At 41.5% G+C, this 12,173-nt stretch overlaps 1 protein-coding gene across 4 annotated transcripts in view; it reads left to right on the forward strand.

Annotated features, from left to right (window-relative positions):
- CARMIL1 (capping protein regulator and myosin 1 linker 1) overlaps positions 1-12,173 on the forward strand; it is a 339,650-nt gene that overhangs the window by 151,333 nt on the left and 176,144 nt on the right. For all 4 annotated transcript variants that reach the window (XM_056521327.1, XM_056521326.1, XM_056521328.1 and 1 more), the window contains 3 exons: positions 7,014-7,089; positions 7,639-7,727; positions 12,053-12,147. In XM_056521327.1, coding sequence (XP_056377302.1) covers positions 7,014-7,089; positions 7,639-7,727; positions 12,053-12,147 — 260 coding nt within the window. The remainder of the gene's footprint in view (positions 1-7,013; positions 7,090-7,638; positions 7,728-12,052; positions 12,148-12,173) is intronic.

Below are 12,173 nucleotides of genomic sequence, written 5' to 3' on the forward strand. Positions count from 1 at the left end.
TTGCGACATGTCAGAAGTTTTGATCGCTGGAGGTCCAGGTGCTGAGACCGGGATTTATAGACAAGACAATGGCCCTGATATGCTAAGCGGGGAGTGGAGTTTTCTTTGTTCATTTAATTCACCACAAGTATTTTTTAATGTTTCGCCACATTGAGTTTTTTTTACAACTCCTCTGAGCTGTGGGGTTTTCCAGAGCTGAAATCCACCACATTTTCTGTGGAAACCTTAGTAAAGGTGTTGGGATTTTTTTTAAATGTCGGGGACACGCCCCCCTTTTTGACGGCCATGTCATGTCCCCAGCAGTCATGCCTCTTTTTCAGGTTTTCTGAGTAAAATGTAGAGTTGGTCGGGTTTTCACTTTTTTGGCGCAAAATCCAATGCAGATACAATTTGTGGTGCAATATGCCAAATTCTGGCACGCACCCCGACATAACAGGTTGGGTTTACAATAGTAAATCAGGGCCAATGTATGATTCTCGGAGCAGATCTGAGAAACAAATGGACATACTCAACAGAGCCAGAGCCTTTTTCCCTATTTGTTTTAGCGATTGCTGGGGATCTCACCAGGTGAACCCTCATCAGAGTTCAGACATGTCGCTATGACATGCCTAAGGCCCCTTTACACAGATCAATTATTGGGTGGGTGGGTGAGTGTAGGAATGCTCGCACCTTAGTGCCAGCCATGAGCTGCCAATAGGAAAAGGCTCATTTGTTGGTTGATTGCTTCTTTTGAGGGGAATTTATCATTCCCTGCACCAGCACAGAACAAAATTGCACAATGATTTTCTGCAAGTAACATTCTTGTGCATACTCCCTCTTACAGAAAATCTGTGCAATTTTGCCACTCTTGGCTGGTGCAGGGAATTATATAAATATCCCCCCCCCCCCATGCGTCACACATCGCCCTGGAACAGGCAAACAGGGAACATGTGGCCGACAATAATAAATGTAAAGGCTGCATGATTAATCGAGCTGTGTGACTGACAATTACAGAGATCAGGGAAATTTTTATAGATCCGGCTGGATGACCGGGCAGTATATTTGCACTCATACATTTTTTTTTACTTGTTTGTCACTGTGCCACTATACGTGTTTGTTTGTACACATGATTTGTCAGGGTGCGGTAGCCCTTCTGGGTGTCTCTACTGGTGGTCTATGGGAGGTGTGTGTGGCCATCAGGTTCCTAACCTCCCTGTAACCCCCAGGAAGTATGCCATCAGTATACAGCTCCTTGGCTGATACCTTGGTTAACGCCTAGGTTGATGCCAGGTGCATTTGTGGCCCCTTAGTAGCTTCGGCGAAAAGGGGCATCAAATCTGGACCCTTGCATGTGCCTTTTGGCCTAGAAATAAAGGGTAGGTTTGTTGGGGGCCTCTCTCCTGTTGGAGAAGGGCTTTGCGATAGACCGCATCCTTTGTGCATGTGTTTTAGTGTGACATTTGCACTTTTTCTTGCTTTTTGGGTTAGGGATCGACCGATTATCGGTATGGCCGATATTATCGGCCGATAATCACAATTTTGGGCATTATCGGTATCGGCAATTATCTTGCCGATAATGCCCCGCCCCCCGCACCGCCCCCACCGCGACCGCCACCCCCTCGACCCGCCGCACCGCACCCCCCACCGTGATGCTAGGCGGTATACCGGTATGGATTTTTTCCCATACCGCTATACCTGTCGGGCCCCTCCCCCACCCTCCGAGTCAATAAAAAATTTTTACTTACCCGTAATGGGGGTGGTCCAGGCCATCCTTCCTTCATGTAGTGTCCGGGGGCGTTCCGGGTGGAGGGTGGTCCGGTCCGGGCTGTCCTTCTTCTCCGGCGGTCTTCTTCTCCACTTCGGGCAGGCTCCGGCCTAGTACGCTGCATAGACGCCGCTATGCCGTGACGTCAGGTGCGTCGCTGCGCATGGGCGTCACTGCGCAGCAGCGTCTATGCAGCGTACTAGGCCGGAGCCTGCCCGGAGTGGAGAAGATGACCGCCGGAGAAGAAGGACAGCCCGGACCGGTCCACCCTCCACTCGGAACGCCCCGGACACTACATGAACGATGGATGGATGGCCCGGAGCACCCTGGCAGGTAGGGGAGAGAAGCGGGTGGTGGCGGCGGCGGCCTATGGCCCCGCAAAAGCCACTGCAGATCATTAATTTAAAGCGCCCGCTTTAAATCAATGATCTGCAGCGGTGTCGCAGGGGGTTAAATAGCCGATAACTTATACCGGAATATCGGTATAAGTTATCGGCTATCGGCCCTAACCTGCACCGATTATCGGTATCGGCCCTAAAAAACCGATATCGGTCGATCCCTACTTTGGGTGATGGAGAACACATACCTTGGCTCTTTAAAGAAAAAAAAATAGAGAATTTAAAATCGAGCATGCTTAGCCTATCTTTACCCCTAAAGTAAAGCAAAGGTGGAATATCAGGTACAAGTGTGAACACAGACAAGCTGCTATACAATATAGATGTTGAAGAGATCCCAGCACTTGCTGGAGCACCATGGCCCTTCTGTCTGCTGATCAATGGGGGTTCCAAGGGTCAGACCTCGCACTGATAACACAACAATTGCCTTTCCAAAGGAATTTGTGTGCATAGTTATATAGAATATTTTTATATTCTACATGTGTTTCCATAGATGTTCCATGTTATTGTACTGTTTACTCTCCGTTTATACAATTCTGCAGGTTATTTGTAGATACTCCTGCTATATTTTGTACTACTCTAATAAGATGGAACTATCATCCCCCCCTTTCCCTCTGTAATTGTTAACATGTATCTAGATTCTCTTTGCGGAGGATTTTGATATGCGAATGCAGTGCTTGTCTCGATAAAGATATTCACACCCTGCCACAGCTGATCTATCTTGTGCTAACACATTTAGGATTAGGAGGCTCTGCAGGGTATTTTTTTTTTTTACTTATTAGAAACAAGTCTTGTCTGTCTGAACGTTTAGTGATTACATTATGTAATTCATAGCTTCTATCAAATCCAGGGTAGACCGCATTGGTGTACATAACTTGATGGAGCATGAGACTAATGATAAAGAGCTTTGCTTGTTTAATTTTCTCCCCACGATTCAGTCTTGTTTGATGTATGGTTTTATTTAGCATATAAATCTCTCTCTCTCTCTCTCTCTCTCTGCAAGTACAAATTCATAGCTAGGATATTTAGATTTCATGTAATTCTTACGTGATATGTGAACCCCCATAACACAATACAAGGGAATGTTCACACTATGCGAATCTGTTTTGGATCAGTTGAGAAAAATCTGCAGCACATTTCTGCAATGTTTCTACACCAAACAAAGAAATGTATTGAAAATCTTCAGTGTTTCTACTCCGAAGGAAAACAGCAATGTATTGAAAATCTCTTGCAGAAAATCTGCAGTAGATTTTCTTCAAGTGCACATAACCTAGACCATAAAAAAATCTCTGTTGACTGAATTATTTAGTGTGTTGGAATATGAAATGCTCTGTTCTTCATGCAGATGGGGAATCTACTCTTTGACATTGTTTCTCCTTTTTCCTTCCTTTGGATTCGGTGTAAACAGATCTTCTTAGCACCAGTGAGAACTGCTTTGAGACAAACATCAGTGGTGATATATCAAGTGTCCTTCCTGTAACTCTTATACTTGTATATTGATGACCCAAAATCTGCAGGACTGTTCATAAATTTGCTTTACATGGTTGTTCCCCTGGAAGGTGAAAAGTGCAGAAACAGATATAACTACTTCCTAGTGACACCGACTTTAGTCAGTTATTGTATCTGTCAGTATATAAAGTAAAAATTCAAGTATTTGTTAATACGAAGTACACACTGGCCCTGATTTACTAAGAGTGGAGTGTAGGTTTTGTTTTGTTTTTTGTTATTCCAACATTTTTTTTTCCATGGTATTTACAAATTTACTCCGCTTTCGGAAACTTTATACATGCTTTAAAGTGTAAGGTTTTCTTCCTAGAAAATTCACATGATTTTCAGAGTGGTTTTCAGAAAAGACGAATGCTTTTGGATGAAATGTAGGGAACACGCCTCTTTTCCCTAAAACCACGCCCATTTTGTATTTATTTATTCTGTTAGTTTTTTTTTCTGTCGCACATTCAGAATTTACACAGAATTTAGGCACAAAACCCAACAGAGTCGGAATGCTGTTAGTAAATGAGGGCCACTGTCCCACTGTACAAATCACTAGTCAGACCACACATAGAATACTGTGTACAGTACTGGGCACCAGTGTACAAGAAAAATCTAGTGGAGCTGGAGAGGGTTCAAAGACAGGCAATGGGAGGACTGCAGTACCCAGAAAGATTATCAGAATTAGGGTTATTTAGTTTAGTTTAAAAAAAAAGGCTTAGGGGCGACCTAATAACTATGTATAAATATATCAGGGGGCAGTACAGAGATCTCTTCCATGATCTATTTATACCCAAGACTGTATCTATAACAAGGAGGAAATCATCTACATTTAGCGGAAACAAGGTTTCCACACCAGCACAAATGGACTTCAAAGGTGCAGTGGGTCTTTTGCGGCGCTGACTCGGAACAGGCACATCAGGTGAGTATAAAAGGTTTATTAAAATGCAACGCGTTTCACCGCACATGGGCGGCTTCATCAGGCGAGTGTAAAATGTTACACTCGCCTGATGTGCCTGTTCCGAGTCAGCGCCGCAAAAGACCCACCGCACCTTTGAAGTCCATTTGTCGCTATCTACTTGGTTGGGAGGCTGCAGACCAGGCTCTAACAATCCTTACACGCTGTCCATTGTTGTATGTGAGCTCACAAAACCACCTGGGGTAAGAGGCTTTAAAAAGAATCCTTCTACCAACACCTATCCAGTCGGTTTTATGGTATGGAGCGCTCTCTTTTATATTTCTACACCAGCACAGACGAGGGTTCTTTACTGTAAGAGCAGTGAGACTATGGAACTCTCTGCCAGAGGATGGGGTCATGGTGAACTCTGTAAAAGAGTTCAAAAGGGGCCTGGATGCATTTTTGGAGAGTAGATACTAGATTTATAGGGACAGAAGGTTGATCCAGAGATTTATTCTGACTGCCATATGAGGCTTTTTTGCCTTCCTCTGGATCAACTCAGTAGGGACTCATTAGGGTTATAGGTTGAACTTGATGGACTCTGGTCTTTTTTCAACCTTATAAACTATGTTACTATACATTATCACATTTGTTTCTGAACACAATGACAGCCTTAATAGTAAGTGACCCATTCAAGGTGTAGTCTGAGAGAATGAACTCCAACAGGAAATAGCCAGTTCACCAAAAGATAGCCACAGCATTATGGTAATCTCACAATATAGCCATTAAACCCCCAGACAATCACAGATCGTTCCTGAGCATGTCCATTACTGTCTGGCAGTTACGTACTAAAATCACTTTCTGGTGGATAACCCCTTTAATCTTGTTTTCCATGTTCTTACAACCACTGTTGTAGTCATAGATATTTAGATTTAGTGCCTTGGAAACAATATGGTAGGGAGGCTCCAACAATCAAGCTTCTTAACCGCACATTGTCCTTCAAATACTAGAATAGGTAACCTAGATCATCAATGTGGTGGTTCACCAAAGAAGTTTCACCAAAGATTCAGTAAACCTAGGCATATTAATACGGAATATCAATTTGTTTACAGAACAGACTGAGACTTTAGTAACAGTAACTAGTGTAAAGAAAGAAGAATTCTTACAGTTGGATGAATATGTGGTCATTCATTGTGACTATGTGATAGGGCCCTTGTACGGCTGTTTTGTGACGAAGATATAATTGTGTAATAAATTCTCCATTATAAACGGATCAGATATTTTATATCTGATATTTTATAGCAGATTAAATGCAGAGATGAATAAACTACTGTGATTTGTTAGGAGCAGTGAATATCTCTAAGTGTTTCTTGTCTTGGCAGTGTTATTGTTTATAATGAGGAATAATTAGGGAATAAGAATTCTGTGGCAGTGTATATGAATATCCTCTCCTTCTTCTTTTCCCTGCTGGAGTACATATCTCATTGTCATGCACATTATGGTAATTTGTTCCTAATTTTACTTAATTTGACAGCATTTTAAATAAAACAGCTTAGTTTGTCTATATATAGAGTCTTGTTTCTAAGGAAAGTATATGCAATGGGGGAAATATAAATAAACTTGTACAAGGCAAATGGGTAGTAGCATTCTCACATGGCAACCTCCCATACCTCTTGTTTTTTAGAGGCTTTTTGGGAAATAAAAGCAATAACCCAATTGGCTGCTATGAGAAACTATTCCCCATTTTTTTATTTTCTTAAAGTCAAATTTTATATCATTTGAATTTTTTCCACCTTTTTTTTCCAGTTGAAACTGTTCAATAACAATCTGAAAATCCTATAGTAAAATGTTTCCACCAAAATCTAAACTAAAACATCTGATAAAAAGAAGACAAATTAGATGATGTTCAAGTTCCCTTATTGTTACTCAATTTTTATACTATTGATTTGGTGTCTTTTAATCTGTTCTGCACTATTTTATTTGTATTTCATAAGTGATTTTGTTTATTTCTTTTTGTAATCTATACCTAAAGAAATGTTCCCAGGACTTATCTGTCAGAGTTAAAGGGGTATTCCAGTCAATGGACATTTGATAAATGCAGAATTGGTAGGGATCTGATGGCTGATCACCAAAATGGCAACCCTGTTTTCCCCATAGCCATAAGACTAGAGGTAGGGGAGTTGCAGTTGAGCTTGCACCCTCCTATTGAAATTAAAGTGTATGTCTGAGGCGGCCCCTACTATTTTTGTCTATGCCATTGGAATAGAACTTTAGGTTGCATTCTCAACCTACTCCTGTCCATGGTCTTGTTTCTAAGGGAAATGGAGAACCAAGGTCTCCCAATTTGGTTATTGTCATGTAGATCCTAGCGATCAGACATACATAAAGTTAAAGTTAGCATTCAATATTTTCCTTGGTATAGGTGATAAATGTTTCTCACTGAAGTGACCCTCTTATTAAGTCATTTTCTGCATTATGTATTTTCCAGAGATTTGATACCAATTGTAGCTGCCCTAGAATACAATCTGTGGTTTACAAAATTATCATCAAAAGACTTGAAATTGGTGAGTACTGCTTTTACAGTATATGGATATCAGTATGGTGTATGCTGGTTTTAAATTTTATTTAAAGAGCAACACTACTTTACAGAAAATATTAGGTCTTTATTCAACAAGGTAATAAAGTATTCTTTTAAAAAATTTTAAAAAAAAAGTGTATTCTTGCTAGGTTTTTGCTTCATAGAAGAATTTGAATGGTTTTTAAGAGAAAAGGCAAAATAATTACACAGCTATCCAAATTGACTAAAAACTATATTTGCTACTGGAGGTAAACCCACTAAATATGACCTAGGTAATTGTGAGTAGTAATTGTGATCACTTCGTAGAAATTTGTCATCACTTTACTGCCTCTACTGTCTTTACGGTCAGTTTTAAACAAAAAGGTGAATGGTTTTTGTAAGCACTGAATACATAGAACCTAATAGCATTGTGTTTGATGAAACCACAGTACATGGAAGGTTAAAACTCAGGACCGTAGTTTTGCAAATCATCCAGACTAACACTGATACTTAATTTGAAATATTTACGAACTGTCTGTTACTTACTATATTTCAGTCCAATGATGTCTGTGATCAAATCTTACGGGTAGTGAGCAGGTCCAGTCGTTTGGAAGAATTGGTTTTGGAAAATGCTGGGCTGAGAATGTAAGTATGTGGAAGTCAATAGGACTATTTTAGCAGAATATGTCAAGTGGTTTTGTTTGCAGTAAAAAGCTTTTGGTTTTTAGTTACATTAATTGAACAAAAATTTTAACTTGTTTTATGGGCAAATAGAACAACTTTATAATTTATAGCTGAACAAGATTACAAGACACATTACATTAAATATATCGGTATTTTTCTTTTTGTTGTTATTTCCTATATTGGAAGGAATACATCTGACTGTGTGCTTGCTATCTGTGTAGATGCAAATTAATACATAAGGCAGGTTATACATTGGGAGAGTCTTTATACTCAACATGACCTGTTTTTTGTGTTGAGCCCCATACAATAGTTTTCATATCTAGCTCTTTAAACAGTTGATATATTTTAGTACACTTAAAGGATTTATCCAGTATAAAAAAAACTATCCTGCAAAAAGGGAATGAGTGTCAGATTTTTTTTTTTGGGGGGGGGGGGGGAGGGGGTCAACGCTATGGCCAACATGCTCACTTCATGCATCTCTATGGGAGAGCAAGAGATACAGCAGTCAGACCTTCCTCTTATCCTGCAGATTGGGGGTAGGTTGCTTTTTTTATTTATTTAGGCCAAGGTTTGGTGCTGCTCACTATGCCTATATATAACCGAGGTTACTATAAACTTAAATACCCCAGGAGTGTTTAATAAATGAAAATAAAAATAATATGCTGTGCAGTGGCAAGTGGTTTCCCCATCCTAATCTCTGGTAATCCCTGCTGTGTAGGTGTGGGAGGGTTACCTCCTTGTGGTCCCTCGATGGGAATCCTGGTTTGTAACCACTGGCTGAATGATATCAGTGCGATATTAACCCTTTGCTGTACGCGTTTCAGGATAAGAATCCTTTTCTCAGCAGCTTCAAATTGTTTTAAAAGTTTTTTTTTAAGGATTTAAAAAGGAGATTTTTTTTAGACTTACCTTAAAACCGTAAATACAGTTTTAGTCCCAAAACCGTAGGGGGAACCAAAAATACCACAATAGTCCGAGAAAGGCCCAGCCAAAAGCAAATGAACCAACTCGCTGACAGGCAACCGACCCTCAGGTCAACAAACTAAGAACCAACAGGATGGGAGCTGTCCCCCCCCCCCCCAGTGGATCCTCCAAGAAAGAGATTTTACGGTAAGTCTAAAAAAAATCTCCTTTTCTCATTGGGCTCCATTGGGGGACACAGGAACCGTGGGACGTACCAAAGCAGTCCCCGGGGTGGGAAAACAAGAGCAACCAGAATTTAGGCGGATGGCAATGCCACCACCGCCTGCAGCACCTTACGGCCCAAACTGGCATCAGCAGACGCAGAAGTGTGCACCTGTTAAAACTTGGTGAACATGTGCACGGAAGACCAAGTGGCCGCCTTACACACTTGCAGGGCTGAGGCCCTGTTGAAGACCTCCCAAGAGGCCCCAACAGAGCGAGTGGAATGAGCTGTAACCCGGAAAGGGGGAATCTTCCCCTGAGAATGATAGGCGTCTGAAATGACCGACCGGATCCACCAGGAGATGGTCGCCTTGTGTTGGCCTACCAGAATGACGAACAGCGAATCAGAATGTCTAAAAGAAGAGGTGGCCACGAGGTAAACCCGTAAAGCTCTGATTACATCCAGTTTGTGGAGAGACCGCTCCCTAGGATGAGATGGAGATGGGCAGAAGGAGGGAAGGACACTATCCTTGTTCAGATGAAAGAATGAGACCACCTTCAGAAGAAAGGAAGGCACTGGCCGGAGTACGGTTTTGTCTTGTTGAAGAACCAGAAAGGGGGGTCGGCACGAGAGAACCGCCAGTTCCCACACCCTCTGGATGGAAGTCACGGCAATGAGAAAAGACACCTTCCAAGAAAGGAAACGGAGAGAGATGTCTCGGAGAGGCTCAAATGGGGCGATCTGCAAAACGCCAAGAACCAAATTCAGGTCCCAAGGTGGAGTGGGAGACCTGTAGGGAGGAATCTCATGAGCCACCCCCTGGAGGAAAGTGCGAATATGAGAGTTAGAAGCCAGGGAACTGAGTGCCAAATGTGTTTCCAGCCCAGACTGCAAAAATGTAAGCAGGTCCGGTAAATTAAAACGAACCGGAGACAGAAAAAGGGCCTCGCACCACAGAAAATAGGCTTCAAGAAGCAGGGCGAGCAGGGGCAATAGGTGACCAGGACCCAGGTGCTGGTCGGTGGCGAGGAAGGGTTAATGGTTCATACTCTATGGACCGTGCCCTTCCTTCGCAAGTGGGAGGATCGGGCAGCGCCATGCTCCATTCACCCCAACTTAGAAAAAACAACAAAGGAGAGAAAAATCTAAACTCTATTATGGACATTTATCAACGGGTTTAGTCAGGTTTTCTTTACTATAATTGTCGCAAAATTGTCGCAACTGCGACTACGCGATTTTTCGTGCGACATTTTGACTGGAAAGCGAGAAAAGCAAGTTTTCCAAAACTTAACTACGTAGTAATAATTTTAAAATGGACTACTGATAGTAAGGTATTTATTAACTGCGACAGTCGCAACTGCGCAAAAAAAAGTTGCAACAGGGTTAAAAATTGACTAAATTTACTCCAGCTCAAACATGGAGCAGAAAAAGCTACTACCAAAGTAAAAAAGGAAAAATTGCTTACGTGAAAGAAAATTATCAACAGGCTGAAACCAGTTGATAAATAAGTCACACATAAGCAAAAAAAAGTAAGGAAAAAATTACTAAAAAAAAGAATACATAAGCAAACATTGATAAATGTCCCTCTATAAGACTAGAACATAATAAAAGAAGACCAGGTCTGGAGAGCTCCAGACCTGTGTCGGCCTCCTAGGACACTAAGCCAAAAACTGATTAGCTCAGAGTCAGTGGGTGGGGTATATCCTGCCAGGAGGAGCCAACTTCTTTTTTTGTTAATGCCTAGTGTCAGCCTCCTAGTGGCAGCAAGATATACCCACGGTTCCTGTGTCCCCCAATGGAGCCAAACGAGAAAGTAATCTTACTTTTAATTCCATTTGAAGATGCTGAGGAAAGGATTCTTATCCTGAAACGCGAACAGCAAAGGGTTAATATCGCACTGATATCTCTCGGCCAGTGATTACAAACCAGGATTCCCACCGCGGAACCATGAGGAGGTAACCCTCCCTACCTTGTACCCAGGGCCGTCTTTAATTTTGATTGGACCCTGGGCAAGCTATTTTTTTGCAGTCAGTTGTTGCAGGAGGCGGACCACCAAAGCTGTGTATGGGTATGTAGTACAAAAGTTATATACCAAATAATATAATAGGTTGCCCCATTGGCTATAAAATTGGTGTATAAGGCCTAGAATGTATAGTGCAAGTACATGAGAAACATGAGATATGTACAAATGACAAGAGAAATAGATAAACAGCAGTAATGTGTATATTATCCCTGTACTGTGACATTACTGTGTATATTTGTGTACTGTGACATCACTGTTTATTATTCCTGTACCAAGATAGGACTAGGCATATTATCCCTCTACTGTGACCTCCCTTTCAGGACTGAGCTTATTATTATTTTTTAGGTTTAGTTTTTTCCTCCTTGCCTTCTAATAGACATAATTATTTTATTGTTCCATCTACCAACCCATATGAGGGCTTGCTTTTTGCATCATCAATTGTACTTTTAATGACATCACTAATTTTACCTCCAAATTTACAGTGAAACAAACAAAGGGCAAAATTGAGGGCTTCCGTTTCTACGCGGTGAACGGTATAAGTGACACCTTAGCTTTATTCTGTAGGTCCATACTGTTAAAATGTTACCCGATTAATATGTTATTTTTATTTTACTACTTTATGTACAAAAATTAGTATGCTTAAAAGTGTCCACCCCTATAACTTGTTTATTTTTGAGGGCTCATTTTGTGCGCCATGATCTGAAGTTTTTATATTGACTATTTTTATATGATGGCACCTTTTTATCATGTTTTATTCAATTTTTTCCAGCATATGAAGTGACCAAAAATCCGCATTTCTGAACTTAATTATTTTACACTTTGGCCTTTTACTGTGTATCGTCACGCCCCCTATCATAGACTTGCATAGCAGGGGCGGGTGGTGACTTCACACGGGGGCAGAGTCGTGACATCATAATACTCTGGCCCCGTGGTCGCCACCCTGCTGTTTGTGAGCTGGCACCTTGGCGTGCAACTCAAACAGGTGGGTGGCGAATACAAGATTGCAGGGTCCCAGTGGCGGGACCCCCGCGGTGAGTCATCTTATCCCCTATTCCTTGGATAGGGGATAAGATGTCTTAGGGCCGGAGTACCCCTTTAATATACATATTGGTTCCATCTTTTTCTCCTCTTTTCTAGTGATTTTGCACAGAAGCTTTCCAGTGCTCTTGCCTACAATCCAAGCTCAGGACTCCATACAATAAACCTTGCAAACAACCCTCTTGAGGATAGAGGTAATGTAATTGAGTTTTTCCCAAAT

Source organism: Hyla sarda, chromosome 5 (genome assembly GCF_029499605.1).
Source record: "Hyla sarda isolate aHylSar1 chromosome 5, aHylSar1.hap1, whole genome shotgun sequence".
NCBI classification, from domain to species: Eukaryota; Metazoa; Chordata; class Amphibia; order Anura; family Hylidae; genus Hyla; species Hyla sarda.